Source organism: Rhinatrema bivittatum, chromosome 1, assembly GCF_901001135.1.
Source record: "Rhinatrema bivittatum chromosome 1, aRhiBiv1.1, whole genome shotgun sequence".
NCBI lineage: Eukaryota > Metazoa > Chordata > Amphibia > Gymnophiona > Rhinatrematidae > Rhinatrema > Rhinatrema bivittatum.
Genome location: NC_042615.1, coordinates 382831034 through 382850011, shown reverse-complemented (window position 1 = coordinate 382850011; position 18978 = coordinate 382831034). Strand labels below are relative to the sequence as shown.

The following is an 18978-nucleotide window of genomic DNA, read 5'->3' as shown; positions in this document are numbered from 1 at the left end:
AATTACAGTCACTGTTCCTTTTGCCCTGGGTATGGGTTCTTGATCTCTTAGGGGGAAAAATATCTTTCAAAGCTCACGGCACAGGTGAAATCCATTCCTCATGCGTTACTATGGCTGTTTGGTGCAGGTACACTGACAGAACAAGCTAGACTCACTGGTTGGGTAATCAAATAAAAGTTTATTGTGATTTGTTGAAAAATAATTAAGGTGCATCAACAACATGATGTCCAGTCACATCCAGGTTTAACTGTTGTCTGGGAGAAAAGATTTAAAGTCTCTCTATCTCTGTGGAGGTGTCTCTCAGTATTGGGTTCTGACAAGGCGGTAACTAAGGCCAGAAGATGGTGAACTGCATAGAGAGAGGAATAACTAGTAAGAAAAAGGAGGTGATAATGCCCTTGTACTGATCCTTAGTTAGGCCTTACCTGAAGTACTGTGTTCAGTTCTGGAGATTATATCTCAAAAAGGATAGAGACAGGATGGAGGTGGTCCAGAGAAAGGCAACCAAAATGGTGTGGGATCTATATCGAAAGACTTATGAGGAGAGGCTGAAGGATCTAAATATATCTTCCCTGAAAGAGAGGAGGTGCAGGGGAGATATGAGACAGAACTTCAGATACATTAAAGGTTTTAATGATGCATGATCCTTAAACCTCTTCTGCTGGAATGCAAACAGTAGAACTAGAGGTCACGAAATAAAACTCCAGGGAGGATGATTCAGAATAAACATCAGGAAATATTTCTTCACAGAGAGGGTGGTGGATGCCTGGAATGCCCTTCTGGAAGAGGTGATGAAAACAAAAACAGTAAACAAATTCAAAAAGGCATGGGATAAACACTATGGGGTAGATTTTCAAAGGGGTACGCGCATACGATACACGCGTACCCCCCAAAAACCTACCCCAAACCACCCCTGTGCGCGCAGAGCCTATTTTGCATAGGCTCAGCGGCATGCGCAAGCCCCGGGACTTGCATGGAGGGGCGTGTTGGGGGCATGTCGGGGGGCGGGCCACGAGTGATGCGGCGTTTCGGGGGTGGGCCCGGGGGCGTGGCGCCGGCCCGGGGGCGTGGTCGAGGCCTCTGCTTTTCTGTACTTCTTTTCAATGCGCTCAGCTATTAACGCCTGCTCCAGGCAGGCGTTAATATCTGAGCGATAAATGTGCATCTGAGATGCACATTTATCTTTTTGCATTTAGAGTGAATGAGTAATAGCCTCATTCACATGCATTTGCATGTGATGAGCGCTAACTCATTCACTCCACGTTGGACGCTCGTTAAATAGGCACCAATCCCCCTATTGCATTAGGGTGGATTAGCGCCTATTTAACCCGCGTCCGACAGTAGGTTAAACAGTGCGCTCGGCTGAGCGCACTGTATTGCATCAGCCCCTAGGAGCGTTCTGGCATCAGGGCAATGTTTGCACGTGTAAGTTGCTGTTATATAAGAGACTCACACGTGGATTTGACAACTTATTTGCTTATATTTATACCTGTTCATTATCTGCCAGAAGTGATATTAAACATTCTGACCTGGAGGTCTGGGTAAACTGGGGGGAGTTCTGGCTGAAGAGCCAGGAGGGTCTCAATAACCTGGAGAAGGACTGGGCAAACTGGTGGACTTATAGGTAACAACAAATAATTAAAAATGGGCATTTTTAATTAATCACATACGTCTCCACCAATTAAAGATTTGGAAAAAGACCCTTGGGCATCTATTCTTTGTTGTTATCCTCACGGCGCTGTTTGATTGCCTACCTTGCTGTTTTCTGGACTTATAGGTAAAACTGGTAATTTTGCTCAGGTGCCTATGTTATAAAATTTGCAGACTTACGTGTCTAAAAAGCAATTGACCCAGGGTAGATGCTTATAAAATCTCTGTGCATTTAAGGGTAGATTTTCAAACGTGCGCGCTACCCGGCGCGCACACGGATGCACCAATTTTATTAAACGTGCGCACTGGCACGCTCATGTTATAAAAAACGTGGGCCGCATGCATATACGAGCCAAATTTTATAATCCTTGAGTGTATGTGCGGGTGGCGCACGCAAGGGGGGGTGTTAAAATATGCAAATTTGCACGGTGATGAGATCGGAGCTCCCCCAGTTTCCTCCCAGTCCGCTCCAATTTAGGAGTGGACTGGGAGGGACCTTTCCTACCCTCTACCCTAATCTCCCTTCCCCTTCCCCTTTCCTCCCCACCCTCTAACTCTCCTTTTTTTTTTGTTTTGCCTTTTCTTCTACAAGTTACTTCAGGGCCCGACCTGAAGTAACTTGCGTGCGCTGGCAGCTGGACAGCGTTCGAAGCTCCGGCACAGCGATGAATGACGCTGCCCGGCCCGCCCGCCCTGCTCTGCCCCCTGGACCGCCCCTCCCCGCTCCCGGAACCGCCCCTTCATAGAGGCCTGGCTCTTGTGCACGTATTGCCACTTATGCACGTGGCCAGGCCCTTTTTAAAATGCACGCAGCGTGTGCAGTGCCCGGCCACGCGCATAAGTGACGATTTCTATGCACGTGGCCAATTTAAAATCCGGCCAATATTTTTTAAAAGCTGGAAAAGTTCCAATGATGACCCAGCTTAGATATGTTACTTGGAATTTATCAGGTCTTCATACTTCCATTAAGAGAGAAAACATTTTATCTTATTTAAATAGATTTAAAGTGCAAATTGCATTCTTTCAGGATCTTTGCAATTGATTTTGCAACACACCTGTTGGATTGTATTCTTTCAGGAAACACATCTCACTTATGTTGAACATAAAAAGCTAAGGCACTGATGAATTTCCCAAGTTTATTTTTCATCTGGTACCTCCAAAACCTATAGAATAACAAATATATTACTAATCCAAATAGTTGATATGTTGTCCTTTTGGGGAAGCTCTAAGGCAAACCTATTGTCTTGGCTTTGGTTTATGTGCCTAATAATTATATTCCTTCATTTTTTTGTGAAAATTATTACAAAGGTTTCTTCTTTAGGACAATGTCTCAAACTTATTGGGGAGGATATCAATTGTGTTTGTTATGGTTTGTTAGTGTGTGGACCCTAGGCCGAGGTGAGAGGTGTCACCACCCACAGGGAGGAGCCTTGTGAGCCTCACCGTTGGGAGGCGTGGTCCAAGCAGAAGTCAGAGGCAGCTGTGGAATAGAGTCTTTATTAGATAGAAGAACACAGCCCGTGGAGCAGGAGTGCAGGAGAAGTGGTGATGTCAGAGGAGAGGGGTATACCCGGAGGGAATACCTCAGAGAAGGAGATCCGGTTGTGGCCTGCAGGGCGGGGTATGCCGAGGAAGTCTCTTCGTAGTGATGACAGGTCGTGACCTGCAGCGCAGGTACTCCGAAGGAGACTCTCAGTAGTGTCGATATGGTAGTGACCTGTAGCACAGGAAATACCCAGGTAGTCTCTCCATAGTGATGGTATGGTAGTGGCCTGCAGCGCAGGGTACACTGAGGGATTCCCCACAGAGATGGTATGGTAGAGGTCCGAAGCACTGGAACACGGAGAGAGTCCTGAAGATGAAGTGGTAGTGGCCTGCAGTGCAGGGTACCCCGGAGTAGAGTCCTACTAGAGAGAATATGGTAGTAGCCCGAGGAACAGGGTACACCGGAGAGGATCCCACAAGAGTTGGTAAAGTAGATCCGTGGAGTTAGGTACTCACTGAAGGGTAGTTCCAGGAAGGGTCCCGAGGAATGGGACAGGCAGCAGTCCAAGGCAGAAGGCCTTCTGAGGAGCAGATAGCCAGAGACGAGGAAGGGCCCCCGAGAAGCGGGTACCCAAGGCGTCTCACGCCGAATGCAGGAGCAGGAAGACCGTGAGCGAGAGCGGATTCAGCAATGAGGGATCTCCTTGCTAACTCGTCGATAGGCAGGGCCAGTCAGGTTAAGTACAGCAGAGTGAAGATGTCATCAGGAGGGGACGCCCCCGAGGTTCCCGCCATGATGTGTACAAGAGTGGCCCTCGCACGATTGCCTATGTGATTGCTGGGGTAAGATGGCAGTCGGCAGCGCCCACGCTGTCCTGGGCACACCAGGCAGATCGGCAGTCGCTGGCAGAGTTTGCCGTTCTCCCCAATACTGACAAGGCAGAAAAGAAAGAGGTGAGCATTAGTGGTCACAGTCGTCTGCGACCGACGGGCATAACAGTGTTGTTGATCCTAGGTTTGCTAAAAAAATTCTAGCTCTTGTTAACACCGTATGGATCCAGATAAAGGAATTTTATTTTTGTGCCAAAAAGCTGGAAATGGTAGATGAGTGGAGATTGCTTACCTTGCCAGTAAGGAATTTATTCATTCATCCAGAGTGCATTGATTATATGTTGGTTTCTGAATCTATATTTCATATGATTGACACTACAAATTGATCTGCTTATTATTTCTGATCATGCTCCACTCACATGTGTTCTGTGGATTTCTTTCTCATGGGGGGGAGGGAAGGGGGAAACTTCAGAATAAATGTTATGTCATTGCCAAGTGCAAGAATCTCTTTAATAGTATTTTGAAACTGGAAAAACAGTTGGATTTGAAGAGAGTAGAAATTAATAGAGACTCACAAGGGTAACAAGACGAGAGTTTATTGAGAATCAAAAGTTATTGAACAATTTGTTAGAACAAAGAGCACGAGCTTCTTTGCAAACATGGAATAATAGATTTTATTTTTTCCTGCATGGTAACAGGTCTGGAAAATTATTATCCAAATTTATTGAGACATATTCAACATCCAGATTTATCCCATTTATAAAGAGCCTGGATGGTGAAACACTGAGATCCCCTTAGCACACCTGTATCTCCACAGAAAAGATTTGCTATATAATTCATTCTTTACTTCAGTTTAAGTCACCAGGTCTCGATGGGAAAAAATCCAGATTTTTATAAATGCTTGGGGTCTCATATTTTAGACCCATTGGAGGTAAGTTTCAAAAGGATTTACATGTGGAAACGTAACTACTATGATAGCAATTTTCAAAAGCCATTTAATTTTTAAAATCAGGTCCATTGAGAGGTCTTTTCATGGAAATGCTTCAATTAGGAAGAATGCCAATGTTATTGAGGGGAGTGGTGATTACAATATTACTTAAATTTGGTTGAGACATGACAAATCCAAGCTCTTACAGGCCGATTTCTCTGTTAGATCAAGATGTTAAAATTTCCACTAAAATTCTTCCTAATAGGTTAAAATATGTTTTACCAATTCCATTTCCCCATAGCAAGTGGGTTTTGTACATGGTAGGAGGCCTAGTCTTAATGTTTGGAAGAATGTTGGACAAATCGAGTAGTAGATCCCTTGATAGTCTGGATGCAGAAAAGGCATTTGACAGGGTCTCCTAGTCCTTTTTATTTGTCCGGGATAGGTTTTCAAGGATTTTTTTGGAAGTGGATTATATTCTTTGTTTTAACTGCACAGCTCAAGTTAATGTGAATGGCTGTTTACCATCATTATTTTCTTTGCACAGGGGAACTAGGCAGAGATATCATCTATCTCCTCTTCTTTTTCTTTTATCCATTGAACCTTTTATTCGTAAATTGGAAACTGATATTAATATCAGAGGCATTCCAGTAGGTCTATTAAAACATTACTATTTGCGGATGATATTCCTTTGCTTCTGTCTGAAGCTAGTCAAGCATTATTTCAGGCTTTAGAAACTTTGTCACTGTTTGGGCCTTTTTCTGGATTTAAGCTTAATTTAGATAAATCTGAGGCTTTGGACCTGATGGGTAATTTAAAGGATAAATGGAAAAATTTTCCTGTAAAGTGGGTGGATGGTTCTATTAAATATTTGGGTTTACAAGTTCCTGTCTCTCTTGTTAATTTATATGCCTATAACATTCCTCCTCACCTTGCAAAGATAAGAAATTAGACATTCGGAAACAATTCCTCCTGTCGATCCAACGAAGATTAGCTTTGATCAAGATGATCATCTTACCTAAACTTTTACAGTATATGTATTACAAATGCTTCTGGTTGTCCTTCTAACCAAAGACATTGTTCTCTCAATAGGTCCTGCTCTGGGTTTCTTTGGCAAGGGAAGAAGACATTAGACAGCTTGAGTTTGCCCAGAGAGGAAGGCAGTTTTCAGTTTTCTCATTTTCATTTTTACAATATGGCTTGTCTTCTTAAAAGCTTGGGAGGCTGGTTTTGGAATACTTGATTTGGAAATAGAAAACCCGTTTGTTGCTCCATTAAATATGACATTTGTTTTACATGCATGGCGTTTTCAATTACCTCACAAATTAGTTTCAAGCATTATTGTCACTTCTTTGAGGAAAGTGTGGAAATGTGTGAGGTGCAAATTGCAATTTTCATGGAAGGTTTCGCCTTTTCTGCCCCTTATGGGAAACCCTGATTTTCGGCTGACCACTCTTTACCCAATGTGTCAAAGACTGGCAAGGGGAGGAGTCTGCATAATTAAAGATTTGTTGCTGGAGAATACTATCACAATGGTCTTATTTCAGTTTTGCATTAAAGAGAAGGGCTTTTAACCATAAGATTTTTTTAAATTATTTGCAACTTCAACATTATATAAATAGTATTTTTAAATCGCAGCCTTTTCAATACCTCTCAGCAAACTGATTCTCTTTTGGATGTGCTGTGTCAAGACTCCATTTCTATTTCTAGTCTGTATAGGTTTCTCTTTTCTTTGAAATCTTATGGAGTCATGTGAGTTTTGGTTGATATATAGAAATTTGATATTAATGTGGGCATGAAAAAGCATGATTTTTATGGCTGCAATTTGATAATCTATAAAATCACTGATAATGTGGATTTAAGAGAGCTACAATTTAGGTTATTATATATGATCATTTTCTCTCTACTTCAGGCATAGAAGGCAGGTATCGTACAATCTTCTAAATGTTTTAAATATAATGTCCAAGGGACACTCTATTGCTTATGGGATTGTTCCAAAATTCAGAATTTCTAGTGGAATATTGTACATGTTTTGGCAGTGGCGATGAAAAATAAGTTAAGTTGGTTAGACAAACATTTTTATAGGTCAATATTACAAAATGCTATTACCCAAATCCTTTCTAGTTGCTAAAAAATATATATTATATCTTCGGTTGTCTGAGAAATCACCTGAATTAAGCTTGTGGAAAGTTAGGATCGCTGACTTGGCTTATATGGCATATCGGTTTACCATGATAGGTTCTCCTAAAAGATATGCTATATTCTGCCAATTTTGGAGACCCTATATATGGATATTGCCTAAAGAATATAAGAAATTATTTTCTATATGATATTGAATGTCTGTTTTCAGTTTTCACATTCCCACATTTTACATGATTGATATTTAATCTCTGTATTGCTAAGATTTTTTTTCTACTTAGCCTCCCTCTGGTAGGTTTGGGGTTTGATTAGTTGCGGTGTTTTTTGGGTAAAAGTCATTGGTATTGTACATTGTCATACATTCAGCATGATGTTACTGTTTTGTATGTATTCCATAAATGGTTAATAAAAATACATACATACATAAATGGTATTTGTGTGGAAAATTTCAGGTTAGTTTCATAAGTGTTCAACCAGTCAAGATAGAGGACAAATTGTGCCCTTGTAGTACCCCAAAGTAAAACTACATCATCAATATACTGCCTCCACATGTTCAAGGTATAAAACCTTTTCAGTTCAAACAGCAATATAAAGGCACATAGTTTGGGGGTGAATGTGGCCCACATTACCATGCCCTTTATCTGCTGAGTTAAAGCTGCTATCAAACATAAAGAAAATTTTTATTACAGCAATACAGGACAACTCTACAAGAAAATCTGTTGGTATCTGAACCTCTATAGAGCATCGATTCAAAGATACATGAATCTCCTGTACAGCCTGTAAATGAGGAATATTGTAATATAAAGATTTAGGGGTAGCTATTTAAATGCCATTTAGATGGATAACTCACAAGTTATCCATCTAAATGGCTTAAATGACATATTGAGCATTCTGGGGAGGGGTCCCATTATCCAGAATACAGGGTCATTCATCAAATCACATTAGGGCCTTATCACCATAACACATGCGATAAATAACGCATCATGAGATGCATATGCAGATTCTAAAAATGTAGTCAAAAGGGAGGAGTTTGGGCAGAATTTATGAAAATGAGGGGTGTTTCGTTGCGTGTGATAGTGTAACGCATGTTATCACATGTTTTAATGCTGGAAATAACTAACCTTTTTTCCTGGCGTTAATGCTGTGCGATATACCCGAACTGCACTAAATATTGCACTAAATATTGCACTAAATATCGCAAAGCCCGTTTCAGTCAGGAGAGGGGAGTAGAGTGGAGTAGAGAGAGAGCCTCTAAGGAGGCACACATATTAGTCAACTTTTTATACCACTGTAAAAGGGTCAACTAGTAATTCAAGGTGAGGTTTTGGTGGTGGTCTAGGGTTTGGGTGGCAGTTTTACATGCACTATCAGAGGTATGAACAGCACAGTACACATCAGTGTACACATCAGTGAAGATTTGATGTGATTTGGAGTGAGGAAAGGTACACAAAGATGAGATTTGTACAATGTACTCTTGACCTAGCTTGATAGCAACTAAGTAGAGAGTGCATCAAACTAGGTAGAGAGTACAAAAAAATCAGCTTTTTGTTTGGTTATAAAATCATGATTAAGTCCACACTGAGCGGATTTTAAAAGCCAGGGAGATATGTGTGTATCTCCCACAGCACAAACATCTAGAAAGTTTTCAAAAAGGGGAGGGCATGGGCATTTCAGGGCGTAAACCCGAGAAGTGTGCGTAAATGCTTGCACGACCTGGCATGCGTCAAAACGCCCTGCCTTGTAACTTTACTTCTGCTATGGACACTGTGTAAGTTAAAATTAAAAAAACCCCCAAAACAGGCATATCTGCAGGGTTTTGAGGGACGGGGCTAACTGGGGGGAATGAAGATTAAATGGGGGAGGGGCGGTTAGAGAACCTCTCTTTTAACTGAGCGAATTGGAGTCAGAACTGGTAAAACTGGGAATGGTATCAGCATGCACCTCTCTTAAATTTACCTGATTTATGTGGTAGAAGCAGGATTTGCATGCATATGCGCGCACCCACTTAAAATTTGGCACATATGCACGCAGCCATGCTATTTTATAACGTGCACACATATACATATGCAAGTTATAAAATAGCTGTGTCCCTGGGCGCGAGCCAATGTACGTACATACATGTGCACCCACGCCAGTTGGAAAGTTACCGTCCCTCTGTAAATTTAGGGAATGACAAAATCATTACTTACTGGTTTTTGCCTATAAATTCCCAGGAAATTCTTTTACTTGAGATTTAATAAAAAAAAGATTTCCCAGAGCCAGTTTTTTGAAAATAAATCTGTATGAGATTTTAGAAGAGAAAAAAACCGCTGTCTTTGCAAGTTAATTGAACAAGCTGGTGACATGGATCTTTTCATTTGGCCATGGCCCAACCACCAAATACTGATAGTGATACCCATTGATTTGAATGGAGCTACAGTGGGTTTCTAGGGGCCATCTTGTGGCTTGTCCAGGTATCTTCCATCACTCTCTGCATATCATGCAAGCTGAGCATTGTATATATGCTGGCTGGGTAGACCTCGGGCACATGGATTTCCAAAGCTTGCTCACATCCCAGACTTCAGAAGTTCATAGTGTGTGTGTGGTAAAGTACCCAAAAAGCTCAGAGTAATGGTGGTCAATAAAATCTGCTGCGTGCGATCATGTCATACTTTCCCTAAAATGTGCTGACATCTGTTTCTTCCGCAGATATTCCTTGCCCTGGAAATTTGGTTGAAAAGACAAACTGACTTTGTTGTTACCTGTATGTGTGCCCTCATGATTACTGTGTTTGTTTTTTTTGCTTTTTAAAGGGCAAAAACCACATTTCAGAGCCTGCAATACAAGCTACAGCAACTGCAAGAGTAGAACAACTCGCCCAGCCAAAAGTCAGAAAAAATCTCTCTTTATATGATATCGGAAGACCAGAGACACCAATCCGACTGGTAAAAAAAAAAGCCTCTACTTATAGTACTTACATCACAAACATGTTCTGCAATGTTTGGGCTTTTTCTGAAAATACTATATTTTCCAATTGTGTATTCTGAAGGAGTGGTCCAATGACTGGGTCCCGACGCCGGGGCCTCAGCTCATACCCGATGCTGAGATCTGACCTGGAGGCTTTGTCCTGACACCTAGTCCAGGGCTTGGACTCAGGCCTGATTCTGCAAACTGACCCAGAGGCCGGGTATCAATGCTGGTCCTCTGCCTAGACTGGAGCCCATGCCATGACCCAACCCAAAGGCCGGATTCCAGTGCCGGGACCTCAGCCTAGGCCAGGGGCTGGACGGAGGCCCAACACCGTGACCCGACCAGGCGGTTGGGGCCTGATGCCAGGGCCTCAGCTCAGAACCCAGGCCTTCCAATGCAAACCTGACCTGGAGGCTGAGTCCCAACGCTGGGCCTTAGCCTAGGCTGGAGCCTGGGCCCAAGCCTGATGCCATGACCCGACCTGAAGACCAGGTCCTGAAGGTGGGGCCTTGGCCCAGATCCAGATCCAATGCCATGCTTGATCCAGAGGCCGGATCCCAATGCCGGGGCCTCAATTCAGGCCCACATCCGACATCATGACCCAATCTGGAGGCCAGGTCCTGATGTTGGGAACTAGGTTCAGACCCAGGTCCGATGCTAGGGCCTCGGCCAGGAGGTCAGGTCCTGATGACTGGATCTCACCCCAGGGTCAGGCCCAGGCCTGGAAGCTCCTTTTCTTGGGTGCTCTTCTTCTTTGGCACTTGAAAGCCAAATGACGCTGTCCGCTGGGGACAATGCGCCAAGTTAATTAACTACGGCTCATTCACCCCAGTGGACCAGCACTATTTTGAAATATGGCATTGTACAGGATTGTTGTATATCAAAATAACTCCATCATTGGGGTGAATGTGCCAGAGTTAACTCCGGTGCAACTTCAGCGGACAGCATTATTTGGCTTTCAAGCGCTGAAGAAAGAAGAGGACCCAAGAAAAGGAGTTCCCAGGCCTGGGCTCCAAGGTCTGGGCCTGATCTTGGGGTGAGGCCAGGCATCGGGATCCGGCCTCCTGGCTGCGCCCTCAGCTACAGCCAAGTAGTAGTACAGTCAGGACCCAGCCCTCCAGGTTGTGTCGTGGTGTTGGGCCTGGATCCGGGCTGGGATCTGTCCTCCAGGTCAAGTTGCGGCTTCTGGCCTGGGTTCCAGGCCCAGGCCCTGGCATCGGGACTGGTTCCAGGTCAAGGCCCCAGTGTTGGTACCTGGCCTCCAGGTCAGGTAGCAATGTTGAGCCTGGGTTTGGGCCGAGGCTGAGGCATTGGGACCTGGCCTTTGGGTTAGGTTGTGGTATCAGGCCTGGGCCCAGGCTCTACCTAGGCCGAGACCCAGGGCGTCGGACCCAGCCTCTGGGTCAGGTTGTGGCATCAAGCCAGGGTCTGGGCCAAGTACCCTGGCGTCGGGACCTGGCTTCTGAATTGGGCTGTATCATTGGGCCTGGGCCCAGGCCCAGGCGTCAGAACCCAGCCTTTGTCAGATACCTGACAGATCAAGTAAGGGTTTTTGGTTTTGTTTTGTTTTTAATTTTCAGGGGTCTTGGCCAAGGTCCCTGCATCATGCTCGGGTGTAGGCCATGATCCCTGTTTTGGGTCTTGGCCTATGCACTAGGCGAGGCCCCGGCTTCGGTCTAGACTGAGGCTCGATATATTAGTTTAAAATGAAACAAATAAGCCTTATTCATTGCATTTTTCATTTTCATTTTAAATGAATGCACATTTCTATTAAACCAGATAAAAATAAATTTGTGAAAAGGAAAAAGAAAAACGATCCCTGATCCTGTTCACATTGTGTGGACTGGATGTCTCTTTGGCAGGCAGAGGGTCATTCTGGAAACTAGCGATGCTGTAAAACAGTTTTCCCTCAGTAATAGGGTGGCTCTCACTCTAAGTAATAAAATGATCCTAAAGTAGAGCCATACCAGCTATGAATTTTTAATTTTTTTGGCACAAACTAAGAAATTAAATAGCATATCTGGCCTTTACAGTACAGAAGTATAAGGCAATTATAACTGGTAAGAGATTGCAAAGTCAAAGAAATGACAGGGGTGCATAACTAAAATGACAGATCAGTAAGTCGCAAATGCTTAAAGAACTAAAGTGGTGCAGAACGTGCTAGAGGAAAACAAGTGATTGGTTTCTAAGTCAGACCTGTGCAGTGACGGGACTGCATGAAGCTATAAGTAATAGCAACCATATGCGATAAAGTGTAAGAAGAAAGCAGAGCTGACTATAGTTCACGAGCAGTAAGAAAGCGTGACAGGCATGTGCACTGTATGCAGTAAGTGACCCTGCAAAGAGTGCTATACAAAGCATGTAAGGAGGAAAGAGCACGTAAGTAAGGTGACGTGAGTACACTGCTATGAGTGTGCAATAGTGACGGCAGAAAAAGATCCAAGTAGTCCATCCGTGTGAGTGACAGTTAGTAGTAAGAAGAGTAGAATAAGATGATGCAAAATAGCATACAATAAAAGAGAGGGGGCACAACGAGTGAGGAATCTGAAGTCCGTGCCTTTTCCCTCCCAGCCTTTTCATTTTGGCGATGCCCCTCTGCACGGTGAGACTGGGAGCCGAGCCACCAGCGCCCGACTGATCCTGAGCTGCTGAGGAAGCCATGTCTGTTGGGTTTCCTGGAGCTGGAGGGGGAGGGAGAGGAGGGCCAAGCAAGAGACAAGACATCTGACTGGTTGTTGCGGTCTCTACCGCTTCCCTCCGCTTAGGGCTCAACCCTGCCTACCTCCGCTTCAGGAATCGCCGCATTCCGCCCGCTCTGGACCCCGGGGGCTTCTCTCACTCCACGTGGCGGCCGCCATTACGTGCCTGCTTCTTGTCAGTCTCGCGTGCGTGCGCGCGAGGACGCCCGTCTTGAGTGCTCAACTCCCGGAAGTCTGGCCCCGCCCGTGCTGCTGACGTCACGCCCAAGCCCCGATATAACCGGCGCTCAACTCTCATTGCCTTGCAGCGAGGTTCACAACTCCATAGTTGTTCTTAGTTTGCGTTCCTTGGTGATCTCCACGTTTCCTGCTTCTGACTCCGGTTTGCTTCCGACTCTGCTTCAGCCTGCTGCCTGCTTCTGACTCCGGGTTGCCTCCGACTCCGCTTCAGCCTGCTGCCTGCCTCTGACTCCGGTTTGCCTCTGACTCCGCTTCAGCCTGCAGCCAGCCTCTGACCCCGGCCTGCTTCCGCTTCAGCCTACAGCCTGCTTCAGCCTCCGTTTGCTACAGACCCGCTTCAGCCTACAGCCTGCTTCATCCTCCGGTTTGCTACAGACTCCGCTGCCCGCCCGCTGCCCTGTCTTCAGCCGGTCCCCTGCTTCCCGGGTACCTTGGACTTCCTATCCTTCCTGTTCGCTCTAGTCCCGGCCTAAGCCTATCTCAGCCCCTGGACTCTCTGCCTCTACTCCCAAGTTCCGAGGTCCCAGTGCCCTACGGGCTCCTCCCGGGGGTTCCTGGTTCCCGGGTGAACACCTCCTGCCTGTGGCTCCGCATCCCGGCTTACCTGTCACCCTAGATAGGCCGGCCCAAGGGTTCCACTACCTCGCCAGCAGTGTCCGACTGCAACAGTTTGCAAGGCCATGGACTCGGCGGAGGCCCCAAGCCTGCAGGCCATTCCAGGGATGGCACAACGCCTCCAGCAGCATCAGCACTGTATCGACACACTTGCTGCTACCGTGGAACAGCTGGTCTCCCGCCTGGAGGCCTCTCCTCCGGAACCGCCTCCAGCCCCTCTTCCGGCACCAGCACCTAGTTCAGCTTCAGTGACTCAGTTACCCACGCCTACCTGGTATGCCGGAGATATCAAGACATGCCGTGGCTTTTTAAATCAGTGCTACGTGCGTTTTGCTCTCCTGCCTGCACAGTTCTCCTCAGACGCAGTTAAAGTAGCATATATATTCTCGCTACTGGATGGTAAGGCCCTTGACTGGGCTTCACCCATGTGGGAGCGTCAGGACCCCTTGCTACAGAGTCTACAGGAATTTGTCCTCAACTTTCGCCTCGCTTTTGATGATCCTGCACGCCAGACCACAGCGGCCTCGGAGCTCTTGCACCTCAGGCAAGGGACACGCTCGGTGGCCGATTACACCATAGACTTTCGCACGCTGGCCATGGAAGGTGGCTGGCGAGATGACTGCCTTAGGGGAATCTTCCTGGAGGGGCTTGCTAGTCGCATCAAGGATGAGTTAGCAGGCCGGGACCTCCCGGAGGACTTAAATGACTTGATCGACATCGCTGGCAGGGTGGATCGTCACCTTCAGCAGCGGGATAAGGAGACCTATCGTAAGGCATCACCACAGTCGTCCACTGCCTCCAGAACCCCGTCTCCTAAGGCTCTCCCTGCCTCTGTCAGCAGTGGGGAACCCATGCAATTGGGTAGATCCCCACTGACTCCTGAAGAAAGGAGGAAGCGCCGCTCGCTAGGCCTCTGTCTCTACTGCGGAGGCAAGGGGCACTTCCTCGCCAATTGCCCGGAACGTCCGGGAAACGACCGTGCCTAGGTTATACCGAGGAGCTACACCTAGGCTCTACAGGATCAGCTCCTCTATGTACCTTGCCAGTGACTCTGAAATACCCCGGTGGGGAACTCCAGATCCGCGCTTTCATCGATTCTGGTGCTGAGGGGAATTTCATTGTGGCCGACCTGGTGAATCAGCTGTCCTCTCCCCACGCTACAGAAAGTTCCCCACTGCGGATTTCCTCGATCCGGGCACCCTGCTCCCTAGTGTCATCACCTGCTCCACAGCCCCCTTGACTCTCCAGACAGGCTTGTTCCATTCGGAGGAGATCTCCCTGCTAGTCCTGGAGCGAGCTGTGCATCCCCTGCTTCTTGGACTACCCTGGTTGCGACAGCATTCGCCCGTAATACAGTGGGATAACTTTCAGCTAACCCGATGGAGTCCTTTTTGTTTTGAACGTTGTTTACGTCTCCCACGTCCACTGAAAACCTTGCACCTCTGCTCCTCGCTTCTGCTGCCCGAGCCATATCAAGATTTTGCTGACGTCTTTTCCAAAGAGATGGCTGAAATACTCCCTCATCCACCAGCCTTTTGATTGCCCAATTGACTTGTTTCCGGGCACCATGCCTCCCCGTGGCCGGGTGTACCCTTTGTCTTTGCCAGAGACTACTGCTATGTCTCAGTATGTGACTGAGAACCTTGCCAAGGGCTTCATTCGTCATTCTCGCTCGCCTGCCGGAGCCGGCTTCTTCTTCGTGGCCAAAAAGGATGACTCCCTCCGTCCATGTATACACTATCGTGGCTTGAATGCCATCACTAAGCGAGACCGGTATCCGCTTCCTTTGATCCCTGAGCTGTTGGACCGCCTTCAGGGAGCACGCATCTTCACCAAGCTAGACCTCCGAGGGGCCTATAACCTCGTCCGTATTCGCCCTGGGGATGAGTGGAAGACGGCCTTTAATACCAGGGATGGGAATTACGAGTACCTGGTAATGCCCTTTGGACTCTGCAACGCCCCAGCCGTCTTCCAGAACCTCATGAACGAGGTCCTACGCGACATGCTCCACTCGCATGTCATTGTCTATCTCGATGACGTGCTCATCTTCTCCAAGGATCTGAAGACACACCGTCGCCACGTCGCACAAGTCCTGCAGGCTCTCCGAGACAATCAATTGTACGCCCAGCTTGAAAAATGCGTTTTCGAGGCTGAGGCCCTGCCCTTCCTCGGGTATATCATCTCTTCCACAGGATTCCGAATGGACCCCGAAAAAGTAGCTGCCATAACTAGGTGGCCTCAACCCAAGGGTCTCAAGGCCCTCCAGAGATTCTTGGGCTTCGCTAACTTTTACAGACATTTTATTCCACAATACTCGCATCGGGTCGCTCCTCTTACGGCCCTGACCCGCAAGGGAGCCGACGCCAAGAACTGGCCTGACGCTGCAGTTGCAGCTTTCACCGACTTGAAAGAGGCATTCCTCACGGACACCTGTCTCCGTCACCCAGATCCCGCCAGACTTTTTATTGTCGAGGTCGACGCCTCTAGCATTGCCGTCGGAGCGGTCCTCAGTCAACACTCCGACTCCGGACAGCTCCTGCCATGTTCTTACTTCTCCAGGAAGTTTTCCCCCGCCGAGATTAATTACTCCATCGGCGACAAGGAGCTGCTGGCGATCAAACTCGCCTTTGAAGAATGGAGGCAATGGCTCGAGGGGGCCCGACACACGACCACCGTGTATACAGATCACAAAAACTTAGAGTTTCTATCCCAGGCTCAACGAATGAACCCTCGCCAAGCCCGCTGGGCCCTGTTTTTCAGTTGCTTTGATTTCGTTTTACAATACCGGCCGGCGGCCAAGAATCTCCGAGCTGATGCTCTCTCTCGGACCTCCTTTTCCGAGGAAGACCAAGAACCTCCAACAGTATAATCCTCGACCCTAGTAAGTTTCGCCTGTCCGCCCTGACGGTCCTTTCCCAAGATAGGACCATGGTTCCCCCCGACGAGACCCAGCTTAAAGACACTACGCAGGCTCATGACTCCCTCACTGGAGGGCACGCATGACGTGAGAGAACCCTGGAACTCCTTAACGGCTTCTACTGGTGGCCCCAACATCCGACAAGATGTGCGCACCTACGTTGGTTCCTGTCCCACCTGCGCCCGTCAAAAGCCAGTCCTGGACAACCCCCGTGCGGCCTCCTACAGCCTCTGCCGGTCCCCACAGAGCCCTGGACCCATCTCACTACAGACTTCATGGTGGACTTGCCCCCGTCTCGCGGTCAAACGGTTATCTGGGTTACCGTCAACCGCTTCTGTAAGATGGTGCACCTAGTTCCGCTGACCAAGTTACCCTCTACACCCGAACTAGCTCTCCTCTTTGCCCAGCATATTTTCAGGCTACACGGCCTCCCGCAAGACATTGGTTCTGACCGTGGACCCCAGTTTGTTGCACACTACTGGAGGGCTCTCTGCAAGTGCTTCAAGGTAAAGCTCAGCTTCTCTACCGCTTTCCACCCGCAGAGTAACGGACAGTCCGAAAGGATGAATCGGTCCTCTGAAAACCTACCTTCGAGCCTTCACCAATGAAAAACAAGACAACTGGTCGGAGCTACTGCCCTGGCCGAGTTTGCCTATAACAATCAAGCTCATGCAGCCACCGGGCTCTCACCATTCCAGCTAGTCTACGGGAAACAGCTGAGATCTCCACTTCCCCTCGCTATCCCCAGCGCCTCTCCAGCCACCCAGTTGACAGCGCGCCAGCTACAGACATTGTGGCAGAAGACCCAGAACAAGCTGCTCCGCTCAGCCTCTTCCGCCAAACAGCCGGCTGACTGCCACCGACGACCAGCTCCTACCTACCAGCCAGGAGACTGGGTCTGGCTTAGCACCAAAAACATCTGTCTCCATCTCCCCTCACGAAGATTTGCGCCCAGATTCTGTGGGCCATTCCAGGTCGCCGAAAGAGTGGGGTCAGTTTCGTATCGGCTGAGGTTGCCGTCCTCCCTTCGAGTCCACAATGTTTTCCACGTATCCTTGCTTAAGCCCGTAGTCCTCTCCCACTATCGCCGCAAACCTCCAGATCCTTCGTCTACCACCATCGACGATGATCCCACCTACCAGGTACGCGAGGTCCTGGACGTTCGCTTCTACAACCGCAGGTGGGAGTATCTACTCGCATGGGAAGGTTGCGGTGATGAGGACAACACCTGGGAACCTAGCCGCAACATCCTGGACAAGTCCTTGTTGCAGCAGTTCCATCATGACCACCTGGAGAAACCCGGTCCTCTCAAGAGGGGCCGTAAAGGGGGGGGTACTGTTGCGGTCTCTACCGCTTCCCTCCGCTTAGGGCTCAACCCTGCCTACCTCCGCTTCAGGAATCGCCGCATTCCGCCCGCTCTGGACCCCGGGGGCTTCTCTCACTCCACGTGGCGGCCGCCATTACGTGCCTGCTTCTCGTCAGTCTCGCACGCTCAACTCCCGGAAGCCTGGCCCCGCCCGTGCTGCTGACGTCATGCCCAAGCCCCGATATAACCGGCGCTCAAACTCTCTCTCATTGCCTTGCAACGAGGTTCACAACTCCATAGTTGTTCTTAGTTGCGTTCCTGGTGATCTCCACGTTTCCTGCTTCTGACTCCGGTTTGCTTCCGACTCCGCTTCAGCCTGCTGCCTGCCTCTGACTCCGGTTTGCTTCCGACTCCGCTTCAGCCTGCTGCCTGCCTCTGACCCCGGTTTGCCTCTGACTCCGCTTCAGCCTGCTGCCTGCCTCTAACTCCGGTTTGCCTCTGACTCCGCTTCAGCCTGCAGCCAGCCTCTGACCCCGGCCTGCTTCCGCTTCAGCCTACAGCCTGCTTCAGCCTACAGCCTGCTTCAGCCTCCAGTTTGCTACAGACTCCACTTCAGCCTACAGCCTGCTTCAGCCTCCGGTTTGCTACAGACTCCGCTGCCCTGTCTTCAGCCGGCCCTCGGCCCTGTACAGCCAGTCCCCTGCTTCCCGGGTACCTTGGACTTCCTATCCTTCCTGTTTGCTCTGGTCCCGGCCTAAGCCTATCTCAGCTCCTGGACTCTGCCTCTACTCCAAGTCCCGAGGTCCCAGTGCCCTACGGGCTCCTCCCGGGGGGTTCCTGGTTCCCGGGTGAACACCTCCTGCCTGTGGCTCCGCCTCCCGGCTTACCCTGTCACCCTAGGTAGGCCGGCCCAAGGGTCCACTACCTCGCCAGCAGTGTCCGACTGCAACACTGGTGATGTCAAAGGCCAAATAGGTACTGACAGATTTCGACCAGCTTTGCACGCCCAGCAGAGAGAACTGAGGCACAGAGAGGCAACTGCGGCCAATCCTGTTTTGAAGACTGAGATGCTGGGGCAGGGGGCAAAACGGGGCAAGGCCAGGCACCACATCACTCTATTCATTACAACCTGCCTAAAATACTGCACATTCAGACTCTCTTTAATCAATTTCTAATAAACCCCCAGAATGGAGGACAGTCTCCAATTATACCTTATTAC

General features: G+C 48.2%; 1 protein-coding gene across 1 annotated transcript in view; it reads left to right on the top strand.

Annotated features, from left to right (window-relative positions):
* LOC115091127 overlaps window positions 1–18978 on the top strand; it is a 394241-nt gene that overhangs the window by 318307 nt on the left and 56956 nt on the right. Inside the window, exon 7 of the mRNA XM_029601056.1 lies at window positions 9826–9957. Within this exon, the coding sequence (XP_029456916.1) occupies window positions 9826–9957 (132 nt within the window). The remainder of the gene's footprint in view (window positions 1–9825; window positions 9958–18978) is intronic.